The 14,394-nt window shown below is 59.9% G+C and overlaps 1 protein-coding gene across 4 annotated transcripts in view; it reads right to left on the bottom strand.

The window, feature by feature from the left end:
- Positions 1–7,459: 7,459 nt before the first annotated feature.
- LOC101524153 (contactin-4) overlaps positions 7,460–14,394 on the bottom strand; it is a 421,066-nt gene continuing 414,131 nt past the window's right edge. For 3 of the 4 annotated variants that reach the window (XM_004581271.2, XM_058678775.1, XM_058678777.1), the window contains 5 exons: positions 14,128–14,240; positions 13,244–13,430; positions 12,767–12,879; positions 10,723–10,891; positions 7,460–8,050 (listed from right to left, as the gene is read on the bottom strand). In XM_004581271.2, the coding sequence (XP_004581328.2) occupies positions 7,950–8,050; positions 10,723–10,891; positions 12,767–12,879; positions 13,244–13,430; positions 14,128–14,240 (683 nt within the window). In that variant the 3' untranslated portion in view covers positions 7,460–7,949. The remainder of the gene's footprint in view (positions 8,051–10,722; positions 10,892–12,766; positions 12,880–13,243; positions 13,431–14,127; positions 14,241–14,394) is intronic. The other variant, XM_058678776.1, reaches the window with a different exon arrangement.

Consider the following 14,394-nt stretch of genomic DNA (forward strand, 5'->3'; position numbering starts at 1 on the left):
GCTCCAGAGTGTGGGGTTACGCTGGGGAGACACTGACTGTGTACCTGCTGGCAAGAGACGCTGGCCCCAGACGGGGCCTTGGCAGACAGCTGCTGCCAGACTGTGAACCCGCGTGGTGCAGGAACAGAGGCCAGCCCTGAGCCTCTGTTGGGAGGGTGCTCCAGGCCACCCAGACAGAAACCCTACCTCCCAACCCCTCGTGTGTGTGCGCCATGCTGGAGGCCTGCGGGATGGGACACAGCTGCCGGTGGGACCAGGTGCAGGTGAGCCCTGGCCAGAGAGGGGCAGGATAGTGCTGGCAAGGCCCGTGCGATGCTGGCTCTCTGCTGGCCTGGTGACATGGGGCTCAGGCCCCGAAAGGGAGGCGACAACTCAGAGCTGCTCTGCGGAGCTGGCCCAGTCATCACTTTAGGGGTGACTAACCCACAAGTCCCACTGTAACCAACTCGGCCTCCCGCCCTGGCAGTCATAACAGCTGTCTGTCACGGGTGGCCACTCAGTGGACAGAAAGCTCAGGAACGCATCCTCCCAGCCAACACCTTGGCCCCAGCAGATGCAGCCCGGGGTGGGTGGGTCCTTGGAGCAGACGGTGTGCCCCGCCCAGAATCTGAGAACACACATTTCTAGCCTGTCCCGCGGGTGTGCTGCCTCCGGAACGCAACGCAAACACTGCAGACCTGGACGAGTCCTGGGGCCCTCCACCAGGGAAAGCCGACCACCAGAGTGCGACAGAACCGGAATGTCTCGGACACCGCTCTCCCTGTGGGCCTCGGAGTGCCCTGTCTGGCTCCCACGCGGTGGAGACCACCTCTGCCTGGCAGGCTGCGGCACGAGGCCCCTCCCATCCCCAGGGTGTGTGCGGCTCTCTTGGGGCCAGGCACACCTGCCTGCTTCCCTCAGCTGCTTCTGCCCTCTGAGCCTGCTGACAGGGGTGTCCTCAAGCTGCTGTGGCCTCCCCAGTCAGTGCTGCATTTCTTAGAAGTCTGCATGCCATGACCGCCTCCGGCAGGCCCTCCACAGCACAGCCTCGGGCCCATCCCTGGACTCGGGCAGCTGTGGAGTCCCAGGAGGCCGCGGGGTTACGTCGCTACACTGTGGGCCCAGGACAGGTCTGCAGTGGCTGGGGCAGTTCCTGCCCCTGATAGAGGGCAAGGGCTCCTGGGCCAGCCCCGGCATGGCATCTGTGCACTGCCCAGCTCCGGCAGCAGGCTGATCCTCCAAGCCAGCAGCAGCGTCAAGCAGAGGAAGAACATGTGTGATGAGAATGCGCATGGAAGTAACTGCTCGTGTCCGCCCAGGCTGCAGCGAGCGTGCTAGGACCCAGCCACCGTTTAGGAGGGTGAACTTTCGTGCCCAGAGTAGCCTGGCCATGGCAAACCGGAGACTCAGAACATGTGCCTAGGGCTAAGAGTGGCTGCCAGGCTGTGGGTGTAGACACCACGTGGCTGGTAAGGCAGCTTCGGCCAGAAGCCTCCCGAGCCACAGGACAAGGACACACGCAGGTTCTAACTCGGTTGTTTCATGAGGACGGCGGCACACTCCCTGCCCTCGTCCCTGGGAACTCACCGCCTGTGGCTCCGAGGCGGGACAGGGGAGCCTGTGGGGCAGAGACCCCACTGACCCACAGCTCTGCTGGCTGAGTCCCTGTGACTCACTGTGCCACCACCTGCCGCGTGGCTGGGGCAAGTTGCTGCCTGAGCCAAGCGCCTGGTGGACCAGAACCCAGGCACCCCCTGTGGTGCAATGGATGAACTTCAGGTGCCAATGTGTTACGGAGCAAGGCCATGTCTGGACATGAGAACAGAGTGGCAGCGGCTGTGGGTGGCAGTGGCCGAGGTGGACAGGCCAGGAGCCCAGCGGCCCATAGCCCCTCCACTCGCACCTCACTAACTCAGCCTTAGTTTCTCTGACCGCACTTCCTTCCAATTTGATCTTGACCTGAAAGACCGCGCGTCTGGTTCCTGGTGTGAGTGGATGGTGTAAGAACAGGTTCACAGTTACTGCTAGAAGGCCAGCACCTCGCACGTCTGGCCCTTGTTAAAAGGCCAACTCCCAGAGGCGTCCATTTCAGTAGCTATTTGAGCCAAACCAAGCTAGGGTGTGCAGCTGGTCCCCCCGACAGAAGCAGTCCTGGGGATGCCGTGGGGACTGGCTTCGGCGGCACCTCTGGAAACTGGGGCGACACTCAGAGCCCACCCACTGGCAGTAGCTCGGGCGCGGAACTGGTGACGATCGGCCCTCACCTGGCTGCAGGGCCCTTTCCCACCTGCCAATGCTCAGTGGCTGCGAGTTAACATTGTATTGGTCTCAGCTGTGCGCCCAGCCCAAGTCTACGGCCAGCCCAAGTCTACGGCCTCCTGCAATACGGAACAACACAGTGTCCCCAGGTCACCTCTCCCCTGCCACATCCTTGTCTTTATCTCCCAGCCAGGACTGCAGCAGCCTCTGCACGCCCCTCCTGGCCTCAGGGTCTGCTCTCTCTGAGCTCTCACGTCAAAGGCCCATGTGCCTGCCTGCCATCCAGGGCACTGGGGCCGCTGCCTGTGCCCCCAGCCAGAGTTCCTCTGAGCTGGGCCGCCAGCCACTCCACACCCCAGGGGCACCACCTCTGCCAGCCTCGCCATGCCACTCCTCGGCAGGAGCCTCTGTGCCTGCTCTCTGCATGGACACAGCCACCAGGGCGACACTTGACCCTGTCCGTGACCTTTCTGCGGCTTGAGCTCAGCAGCACACAGACCGAGAGCTCCCTCAGGCCACGCCAGGGCCTTCCCTTCCAAAGGCGGAGAGCTCAGCTCCACCTTGCAGACTCCCTCTGGAAGCTGGCGAGTTACAGTGGCAACCAGGGCTACAAATAAGGAACAAAGACTCACGGTTGGTGATGGCAGCCTCGGTGCCCCAGAGCGGCCTGGTCCCCGCTGCATAGCGCCTGGCCCACGGTCTCAGCGCACACACTTCCCCGCAGGCATCGCCCCCGGGCCCAGTGTAGGCGTTTCCTGGAGCCCCGGCATGGCGCCCGCGCTCACGCGCATGCTCACGCTCACGCGCACGCTCACGCACATGCTGACGCGCATGCTGACGCACATGCTGTTAAGGCTCCGACTCAAGCTGTGCGGCTGAGTTTGACGTGTTTACTACAATTACAAGGTGAGATCTGTCTGCACCTGGAGGAGCAGCGAACACGCCCCACCTGGGGAGGAAATCAACAAGCCAGCACTGCTCTGGTGGCTTGGAGCTCTCCAGGGCCATTCCTGGGGGCCAGGTGTCCAGCCACAGCTCGAGGACTGTGGGGTCTGAGGCGTGGCCAGGGGCCATGGTCAAGGTACAGAGGAGCCAGTGAACTCTGCTGACAGTGAGCCGGGTTTGGGCCAGTTCTCACCTGTATGCAGCTTCACAGATTTAAAAGGCGCTGCATCTGTGGGGTGTTCCTTTTTTTTTTTTTTTTCCAAAAAGCAACCAATTTGAGAGAATCATAATTATGTTCACCAAATAAAAGTCACTTAATAAACTTTGTCATGTTTGCCAAACTTTGACTTCCTAAGGGTGGTACCCTGTTTGTGCTGCCTGCCCCTGCCTGCGTCCTCCCACCAGGTGGCCCGTGTCCTCGGGAGCCGTGGTCCCCTGCCTCCGATTCCCAGTGCCCGGTAGCGCTGGCCGCACATTCTGCTCGCTCAGCACTGACAGCAGGACTGGCTGGTCACACCGTCACCTACTAGACCCCAAGTCCTAGGGCCTCCTCACCTCCAGGGCCTTGGGGTGTGACTGCCAGGTTGCTGTGTGCGTGCTCTTGAAACAGGCTTATTTCTGTAGGCTTCCGAATATTCTGGAGAGATTCCCTTGACGTAACCCTCCCAGATGCTGTGAGGAGCCTCACTGCAGGCCCTGGCGCTCAGAGGGATGAGAGCCAACACAGCCCTCGGGACCCCATGCAGGGGTGACCGGGTGGCACACCAGCTAGCATGTCCACAAGGCCTCGGGGTTGGACCACCAAGAAGTACAGCCTCATGGGGTGTGTCTCCATGTGAGTGAGCCTGCTGGCTTGCCCAACACAGACACAAGGCGTAGCAGGTCTTAGCTCAGGCGGGCTCTGTGAGTGGTCTCTGAAGCCCAGCTCTGCTGACCCTCCCTGCGCGCTCTGTTTGGAACCCTGGCCTTGCAGGGTAGCCAGAGCCTGAGGAAAAGCTTCCAAGGCACTGAAGGATGGCACAGGAGCTGTGGCACCATCACAGTCCCAGAGGTGCAGGGACACCGTCACAGTCCGAGGCAGGCCACTCAGGATCATGGAAGTCACCCCACTGAGCTGTGGGCGCCCCTCTGCAGGCCCCATGTGGTCTGCACCACAGGAAACGTCCCTGTCTGCTTGCTGGGTGGGAACCAGCATCGCCCAACCCACCTACCTACCCACCCATCGCTTCATTCATCGGCCCACCCATCCCCTCGCCATCAATTCACCCATCTGTTTATCCTCCTCATCCTTCCTGCCTGCTCTCCTACCATCCTCCCTTCACCCACTATCCATCCATCCCTGGGCACTAGTCACACTGCCTTCCATCCAAGCACCTCCTGACCTGCCCACCCATCCACCCATCCACCCAGCACCATCTCTTTAGCCACCGAGGCAGCCCATGCAAGGCCCAGGTATCTGGATTAATTGTGCGGATGCCGAATGACTCAAGGCCCTTGATGGTAAAGGTTTGCCCTGCACACCACTCTGGTTTGGCCAGCCCAGGCTTAACAGAAATATGGAGGCGACTCCTGAGTTTCCGTGTCAACAAGGAAAACTTGTAACAGGCTTGATTCAGCACAGTGTCACACATCACTGGCCGTTGTGACATTCCATTAAACCGCTTTAAAAATTGCCCTGCCCTTCAGAATCTAATTACGTGCCACTCACGTGCTTCAGGTACGCTTGCAGCAAGGGAAGGGCGTGGAGGATTCTGGGAAAAGGCTCACAGGGGTTTGATGTTGCTTCCTGGGTGGAGACAAGTTAAACGAGGACAGAGGAGTGACTCAGAGACCCCTTCTCAGGATGAACACCCACATGGGCCGTCTTCTGCCTGCATCAGGGGGCCGTGTGCGTCCACTGAATCCAGGTCCACTGAGAGAATCCGGTGACCTGGGTGAACACGGGTTCCTTTTCCAGAGTGACAGCACAGGCGGGTCACACGGAGGGAGGAGCCAGCGCTTTGAGAGGCCCCATCAACAAAGGCCACTGGCCCCTAGTTCCCCCCTGGGGAAAGGGCGCTGCAGCAGCAACGCATCCTGCCCTAGTGCACCTGCTGGGCTGGAGCTGAGTGAGCGTGTCTGCTGCTGACATCCCTGTGCTGTGGACACGACGTCCAGCCATCCTTTGGCAGTCTGTCCCTCTGATGGGCGCAACTGTGCTGTGGGGATGGTGCTCTGACAGCAGGACCAGGCTGGGCAGGCACATTAGACACTTCCTGGGGGAGTCTGGATCCCAGCAGCGTAGCACCCACACTAGAAACACGACTGGCCTGGCCCCAGGAAACACCGCGAATTGGAGGGCTCTGGCTCTCACCGCCAACACCTCCTCCCCACGTCCTGGCCTCTGGACCTCACCTGAGCTGTCCCAAGGGCATCCGGTCAGCAGCGTGCCCCACATGTGAGCTGGATGAGTCTGGGGGCACATGTCCATGGGGCACTTCCAGGGACAGCTTCTGTTGATTCAGGCCCAGTGACCAGATGACACAGCTGTGAGGCTGAAGGGGCCTGTGGGAAGCCCGCCTCCCCCACCCCCAATCCATCACAGGCATGGGAAGGAACTCCCCTGGGGGACGGGGGTCGGCACAGGGCGGGGCAGCCGATGTGACGTGCACAGGAGAGCAGCATGCCTGCCCCAGAGGAGCAGCTCAGGATCTGACAGGAGAGCCATGGCGCCTACACCAGCACAGGCAGCAACACCGAGCAAGAGGGGACGACACGGGCAGGGGCTGCAGCAGATGCAGAGGCCCGGATGAGCTGGGCTGGAGTTTCAGGGCCGGAGGGAAGCAGTGGAATCAGAGGCGCAGAGCTGAGCCCAACCGCAGGGGCAGGGAGGCTGGGTGTGGAGGACCTCAAGTCCAGCTTGAGAGGCTGCTCGGAGCTCCAGCCAGAACCAGTCCCTTCTGCAAAGGGTGGCTGGGGCTGGGGACCACAGAACTACTCAGATCTGACCTGCAAACGACCCAGTGAACACACCTCAGGCTGCCTTTCGGGTGGCATGGGGCCACTCTGCTACGGAGGACTCGGACTGCTGCCCCGGCCCGCAGGTGCCGAGGGAGAGCTCAGAGTCACGGCCAGGACTCCTGTGGTCACTGAGCCACACAGGGCCCGGCAGGCAGGAAGAACGCTCCTGGCAGACAAATGTCTTTACAAACGACCTTGTATTTATTAACAATACCTTATAAAAGATGACATGTACGGGAAGCATGGTCAACACCATGTACACGGGCATCCGGAACTACCTGGGGGGGGCTTTTTTCATTCATTTTGTCATTTGTGTCATTTGTGTGTGTGTGTGTGATTTTAAATTTTATGTCAACATAGAAGCAAACTCAGGAACACAGCATGAAATACTGACAATACTTTTTTTTGATAGCCACCCTCGTTTTTACACAAGTGGAAACCTGGCTATGACTTCATTGCATAAATATAGCCAGAGGTTGAGAAGTTACCGTATTTGTAAACAAAAATGACAAATTCCAGACAAATTTGAGAAAGGTGGCCGCGTGCTAACCTGTGGAAGCTGTCAGAGAAGTTGCCTCGATGTCACTCTTGTGTGGTTATTGTCAGCTCCAGAGACGTCCCCAGCAGGACAGCGCCACTTTCCACCGTGTGACTCAGACGGGGAGGGCGCCACCTGTAGACGCCCAGCGGAGCCACGCAACCGGACCCTGCCCAGCCGCCGGCCCAGGGGACAGCTTTCCCAATGCGGCCTTGGTCGGCTTTGCAAAACAGGCTCTCATGGCCCAGACACATGTGTGTTACAGAGGAGAAATCATGTCAGGAAATCATGAACCTGTTGACAGAGAACAACTGCTTTTAAGAACTTACATTCAAAACTGACACACTGGAAGAGTCAAATCATCGTTTACCTTGTGGGAGAAGTGGCTGACCAGCGTGACTTCCGGTCAGCTTCCTGCAGGACGAGAGCATGGTTAAAAGGATGTCACCGTGAGGACAGTGTGGACACAGCTAGGACAAGAGAGACTGCTGTCCATGCCCGGCTCCACGGTGGCTGTGCGACGCAGGGTACCTGCCAGGGGGCCCTTCTGAGACAACAGTGTCCTGCTGTCCATGCCCGGCTCCACACTGGCTATGCCACATAGGGTTCCTCCCAGGGGGCCCAGCTGGGACCACAGAACACCCTGGGGTCCTCGCCAGGCTCTGCGGTGGCTGTGCAACACAGGCTATCTGGAGGTGCGTGGGGTAGGTGGCATGCATCCAGAGCACAGCGACTCAGGCACCTGCGGCCACATCCTGGATCTTCAGGTCCTCACAAAGCTGTCCACGGGATTTGCAACGTATTCACCAAGGCCCATTGCAAACTCTGCCCTTAAAGGAACTGGTTTTAAAATTATAATCATATATTGTTTTGCCCGTAGCATTTTATATCAGAGGGAAAAATTAATATCTACATCATATGTTACCTTTAAAAAACTCTATAAAACACTAAATACGTAATAAAAATATGCATATAAGGACATGTGTAAACTGCTTTGGTAGCGTCGTCTTGCAGGTACCTTCAGTGCAGCAGAGTTCCCAAGAAACCCGAGACAGAGCTAGGCTTGCCTCGAGGAAGTACTAGAGAATGCCATTCCTAAAGAAGCAAAGACACCGTTTCCAGCAATAAGATGTACTCGGACAACAATGTAACTCAGCACTGGCGTCTTCAGCACAGCTAGCTAGAGGTTGCCTATATTATAAACAGCAAGTCCTTCGGAGCCCTTTCGTCATAAGCTGGACCTCGCTGTGAGGGAGATGACGATGGTGCTGATGGCCGAGAATGTGCACGCACTGGACGCCGAAGCCCCGGAGCCTCTGGCGTAGGCGTCTGTGCAGAGACAAGAGGAGAGACAAGAGGAGCGCTCACAGGCCTGGCACACAGTACAGCTGGGCGCTCACACGCCTGGCACACAGCACAGCCTGACACACAGCACAGCTGGGCGCTCACACGCCTGGCACACAGCACAGCCTGACACACAGCACAGCCGGGCGCTCACACGCCTGGCACACAGTACAGCTGGGCACTCATACGCCTGGCACACAGCACAGCCGGGCGCTCACACGCCTGGCACACAGCACAGCCTGACACACAGCACAGCTGGGCGCTCACACGCCTGGCACACAGCACAGCCTGACACACAGCACAGCTGGGCGCTCACACGCCTGGCACACAGCACAGCCTGACACACAGTACAGCTGGGCGCTCACACGCCTGGCACACAGCACAGCCTGACACACAGCACAGCTGGGCGCTCACACGCCTGGCACATAGCACAGCCTGACACACAGCACAGCCGGGCGCTCACACGCCTGGCACACAGTACAGCTGGGCACTCATACGCCTGGCACACAGCACAGCCGGGCGCTCACACGCCTGGGCCTGCAGGGTGAGGACGGCCCTGCACACAGGTTGGCTGGCGCTCACACACCCGGGCCTGCAGGGTGAGGACGGCCCCCACACAGGTTGGCTGGCGCTCACACACCTGGGCTGGCTGGGAAGGGTGGTGAGGCATCCTCTGGATGCATATTTATAAGACAAGGCTGCTCCATCTCATGTGGCAGAAACTGCTAGGTCCCTAGGAGCAGTACTACCATGACAGATGGCATGGCTGCAAACTCCACGCCCTCCATTTTCCACCCTTGTCTGACAGGACCCTTCCAGAAAGAACTGTAGGTGCTGTCAGTGTCCCCCAGAGACACAGAGGGGCCATGTCCTCCTCCGGCTGCCCCCCACCTCTTCCTGTGACCAGACCCAGGGTACCTGTGTGTGTTGAGATGAACAGGGAATTATCAAACTGCATCTCCCTACCCAGAAAAAAAATCCTTGCCAGGGGACCAAGTCCCACCCAAGTCAGATTTCAACAGTGAGACAAGCCGACCCCAGGTGTGGCTGAGGGCCCGGAGACGACGCGGGCTCCCCTGCAAGGGAAGTCGGAGCCTGTGGCGAGGTGGGCAACCATATCCTCCCCACCCCACTTTTTAAAAAACTTACTTGGAAGGGAGAGGGGGCAGAAAGACAGAGAGGGAGGGAAGGCAGAGCTGGGGGGTGGGGAGATCTCCCACCTTGTGAGTCACCCTCTAAAGGCCAGGCTGACAGTGCAAAGCAGAACCTTGACCGTGTCAGGGGCAAAGACCCAAGCCCTGAGCTGCCGGCCGCTGCCTCCCAGCTGTGCACTGACTCTGGGAATCAAGACCCGAATGGGAATGGAACACAGGAGTCCCAGGTGTTCCCTGCAGCTTGGGGACACCCAAGCCCCACGTGCGGCTTGCTAATTCCAAGGGCCACAGTGGCCACCTGAAAGTTTCCTTTCTTGCTGTGGCAAACACACCACCTTTGGCTGTGATGCGTGCCTCCTGCGGTGGACAGCCAGTCCCACCACTCCAAGTCCTGCCTTGCCCTGAACTCAGTGCCCCTCGGGCTGCCAGCTCCCACCTGCCCTCACGTGAGCTATGCCCCTTCTGAACCACACCGTACAGAAGACAGCAGTGAGAGCGCAGCAGGTGGCTGAGGTCAGGGTCAGACAAAATGGCAAGCCTGTTCACAAAGCACGTACATGTCTGCCTGTAATTCAACAGAGCTTGAAAGTGGAGGTGGGTCCGTGGTAATGGCCACATGTTACAGCCGCCTGCCAAAACACAGGCCAAGTCCAACAAAGTTCCCAGTAAGCAAATGACCCTTTTCCTGGAACAAACCACCGAAGTTTGCCAAGCCCTCCTGCTAGTTCCTCCTGACTGGCAGAGCACACCTCCCACTCCCCACGCAGGACCTGGGGGTAGCAGAGTGCCACATGGAAAACTGGCATGGCACAGTGGAACTGCTTTGGTCTTGTGATTGGCAGCTGATCTGGTAGTGGCTGGGGTGGCAGGTGGGCGTCCCTGCTCTGCCTTGCCTGGTGGTGGCTGTGGGGGCAGGTGGGCGCCCCTGCTCTGCCTTGGCCGGTGGTGGCTGTGGGAGCGGGTGGGCGCCCCTGCTCTGCCTTGGCTGGTGGTGGCAGGGTGGGCGCCCACTGCTCTGCCTTGGCCGTGGTGGTGGCTGTGGTGGCAGGGTGGGCGCCCCTGCTCTGCCTTGGCTGGTGGTGGCTGTGGGAGCGGGTGGGCGCCCCTGCTCTGCCTTGGCTGATGGTGGCTGTGGGAGCGGGTGGGCGCCCGCTGCTCTGCCTTGGCTGTGGTGGCAGGGTGGGCGCCCCTGCTCTGCCTTGGCCGGTGGTGGCAGGGTGGGCGCCCCTGCTCTGCCTTGGCTGGTGGTGGCAGGGTGGGCGCCCACTGCTCTGCCTTGGCCGTGGTGGTGGCTGTGGTGGCAGGGTGGGCGCCCCTGCTCTGCCTTGGCTGATGGTGGCTGTGGGAGCGGGTGGGCGCCCGCTGCTCTGCCTTGGCTGTGGTGGCAGGGTGGGCGCCCCTGCTCTGCCTTGGCCGTGGTGGCTTGCTCTGCCTTGGCCGGCAGGCCCAGCTCCTGCCGGCAGGCTGCACACCGCAGCAGGGAGGGCAGGAGGAAAGGCTTACTTGAGAGCTTGGGGATCCGGATCTGCTGGCTGCTGCTGCCGTCGCCGCCCTCGCTGACCGGCTTGATCTCTATGATGTAATCCTCATCGAAGGGCAGCGAGAGCTCCACCGAGGTCTTGTTGGTCTCGATGACCGACGCGCTGCTCTGCCTGCTCCACCTGTACAGGACCTGCTGACAGAGGGACAGTGCCACCAGCAGCCACACGGAGGTCGGAGAGGATACACGGGGCGGGTCCCATGGGGACGTATCACTGCCAACCTCACACTGCCCTCCACGAGATGGGGAGAGGCGCATGCGCATGTCAGGACTGGAGCTACTGAGGCGCTGGCTCAGGGCCAGGAAAGAACTAGCTGGGACCCAGGCACTCCGAGCCGGCGCCCCGTGGTCTCAGGTGTCCACCCTGCAGGGCTCTGGAGAGCGCCGCTCTTCCTGGGAGGAGCTCCCCCACAGCTTACAGCGGCTCGGAGCTGTCCTGAAACCATGGCTGCCGACACAGGAATGCCCGTCCTGATTTGGCAGCACCTCTGGTTGGCTGTCACGACACCCACACACGATGCGGTGGGGGACCCAGAGACCTCGCCGTCAGTCAGGGGTGGGACTGCCCTCCCCCACCTTGCTCAGGTGGGACTGCCCTCCCCCACCTTGCTCAGATGCCACTCCGAGACGCTGGTTCCCTGTGAAGTGTTGTCAGTGGGTGTGACTTGTAGTCCTGTATGGCAGGGAGGGGCGGCTCCCATCAAGGAGGCTGTGGGCAGGGGCAGCAGCCCACGGGGGCTACCACACAGGGGCTGCTGACTTGGAGTTCAGTGCAGGGGTTTGCCTGGGCAGCCTGCAGGGTGCAGAGTGCACCCTGGCATGAGCTGGGACAGCAAGGAGCCTGGGGTCTCGGAGGTGGGATTTTCACAGACGGCCCTCAGCTAGGCTGGTCTTGGGATGAGATAAGAGGCCCCAAGGCCAGGCGGTCTGGGCAGCTGGGCCCCTAGCCTGAAGGTGCTGACGGGGCTGGGCTGTGTTTCTGAAGTGTCTGGCAGGTGTAGGATCACACTTAGAGAACCATAAGCCGCTGCAGGTCAGAATGGCTCCGAGAGCTCCAGTTTCAATTTCTGCAGCGCTTTCGTCTCTGCTGTCCGAAATGAACGCAACTTCCTCCACTCGCTCCAAGCCTGGCAGCTCCTTGCTGGGAGGACAAGCAGTCCTAACAACGGCTGCTCTGAATGGACGGAGTCCTCCATGGGACATCACATCCTCCACACTGGAGGAGCCTTTACTCCTCCCCTCCCGGGGCCGGGCTTTCCCGGAGAGCAGGAGTTGTGTCCTGTGCAGACATGGGTCTCCGTGGAGAAAACATTAAAAGCCATAGGCTTGGTTTTTGGACCTCGCCTTGTTGATGCAAGTGACAGGGCAGCTGGTTCATGGTGATGTGGACAAATACTGCAATGACACCTGTTCTCCTGAAGGACTGGTACAGGACCCCCAGGGCAGCACTGTCCACACAGCCCTCACGCCACACCCAGACGGAAGCAGGCCGAGTGCACACTGAGCCACCACGCACTTTATGCCCGGCCAGCGGGCAGAGTGGCTGTGCCCCTGGGGCTCTCGTGAGCCAAGTCACTAGAGCTGAACCAGCCTCCCGCCCCGCGCAGCTTCCCCTCCGACCGCTCAAGGCCCAGCTCTGGCGTGGCCGGGAGGCGGCAGCAGGTGGCAGAGCCACAGCTTATAAAGGCGGCAGGTTGGCTCCAGGCATTCTCCCTGAGGACAAGCCAACACTTCGGGGGTGAGCCCAGCACATTCTCTGGAATATTCTCAGACCCATTTCTCAACAGAAACCTCTCCCACAATAGAATCATGCAGCTCAGGAGAGCTGGGAGGCCACTGTTGTGGTTAAACACAAACAGCCCTGTGCCCGGGCCTTGGAGCTGGGCCACGTGAGCGCCACAGAGGAGGGTGAGGGCACGCCCTACCCCCGCCGAGCAGAGGAGGGGGACCCACTGAGAGCCGACGGGTGACCCCGGGGACAGGGTGAGCCCCCCAGCGGTTACCCACTTTGTATCCTTTCACTTCTGACTCGTTCTCCTGGGCTTTCACCTGATCCCAGTTCAGGATGATCTTGGAGTCGGAGGAGTTCCAGATGATGTTCCCCGGGGGCTGGCTTGGTGCTGCGAGAGAGGAAGCCGCAGGTTACTGAGGCTACCAAGCCTCCACGGATTCCTGCCTGGAACTGCAGAGTGCAGGCAGTTTAATGAGTGGGGGCCTTCCTGGTCACTGGGATCGGACTGGACTCGGAGCTGCAAAGGGGAAGGATCCAGCTGGAGGCACAGTACTGCTCCTGCCCAGGCATGATGGAAACACTTCTCTGCTGGCCTCTGGAGCAAGGCGTCTTGCCTGCACAATGAGCAGGCACAGCAAAGATGCAAAGGTAGACCTGAATCCTCCTAATGATACCGATTAGGATGCAAATGAGACAGGGAGGTGGGGCACGCCTGGCGAGTTCTGTTACTGACACAGAGAGCGTGCTCTTACGTGGCTTCCGGGTCGTGACGTTGACGGTGGCACTGGAGGGGCCCGTCCCGGCAGAATTGTAGGCCTTGACCGCCAGGTGGTACAGTGCACTGCCTTGCAGATTGGTGATCTTGGTGGACGTCTGGTTTCCAACTGTTCTTATTTTTTTGGCATTTTCCTCTTTGTCTTCGTGTCTCCAATATTTCACCTGAGAAGATAGGTCGAGCTTGGGAGCCACCCACTGGGGTGGCTTCCCACATCACCACGGGCCTTACCAAGCTGATTCCTGACTGGAGCACATTTCCCACGCCAGCTGCTGGGCAGATCTCAGAACAGAGGACGGCTTGTGTTCTGAGAAAGCCTCCCCAGCATGACAGGCCCTGCCTTGTCTTCAGTTTCCTCCTGAGCCCCCCAGGCCCAACCTCCCCCAGGCCTGGTGGGCGAGCCTTTGGCTGAATATCTTATGAATGTGGGACTGGGGATATTCTAGAAAGTCCCTCTAGGGTGCACTGCAGGAGAGGCATCATCTCCGAACTAAATATCCAGTGCCAGCGTTGATGCTGAGCTGGACCCGGGTCTAGGGCACGTCCTGCCCCATCACATGTCTGGAGGCCCTCGGAGGGCTCTGGAGGGAAACAGAGCCTCCCGTACCCAACGCCTTGTGTCATGCTCAGATGTTCCTGGTACCCAACGCCCCGTGCCATGCGCAGATGTTCCTGGCACCCAACGCTCCATGTCGTGCACAGATGTTCCTGGCACCCAACGCCCCATGTCGTGCTCAGACATCCCCCGTACCCAACGCCCCATGTCATGCTCAGATGTTCCCTGCACCCAACGCCCCGTGTCGTGCGCAGATGTTCCTGGTACCCAATGCCCCGTGTCGTGCGCAGATGTGTCGTGCTCACCTCATAACCCTGTATCCGCCCTCGGCTCCTTTGCAGTGGGGAGGCCCAGAAGACTTCGATGTCCGTGGCTGAGAGGCTCCTGGCAAAGATGCTAGCTGGTGGCTTGGAGGGCTCTGCAGGCAGAGACAACAGCGCACTGTCAGCTGCATGGAAACTTCTAGACCCTGGTGTTAGGAGGCGCACAGCACCAATGCACATGGCGCTGCCCTGTGTGCGGAGGAGCAGCAGGGGAGGAGGTGGAAGACTGGCCTGTCTCCGGGTCCTCAG

Source organism: Ochotona princeps, chromosome 21 (genome assembly GCF_030435755.1).
Source record: "Ochotona princeps isolate mOchPri1 chromosome 21, mOchPri1.hap1, whole genome shotgun sequence".
Classification (NCBI taxonomy): domain Eukaryota; kingdom Metazoa; phylum Chordata; class Mammalia; order Lagomorpha; family Ochotonidae; genus Ochotona; species Ochotona princeps.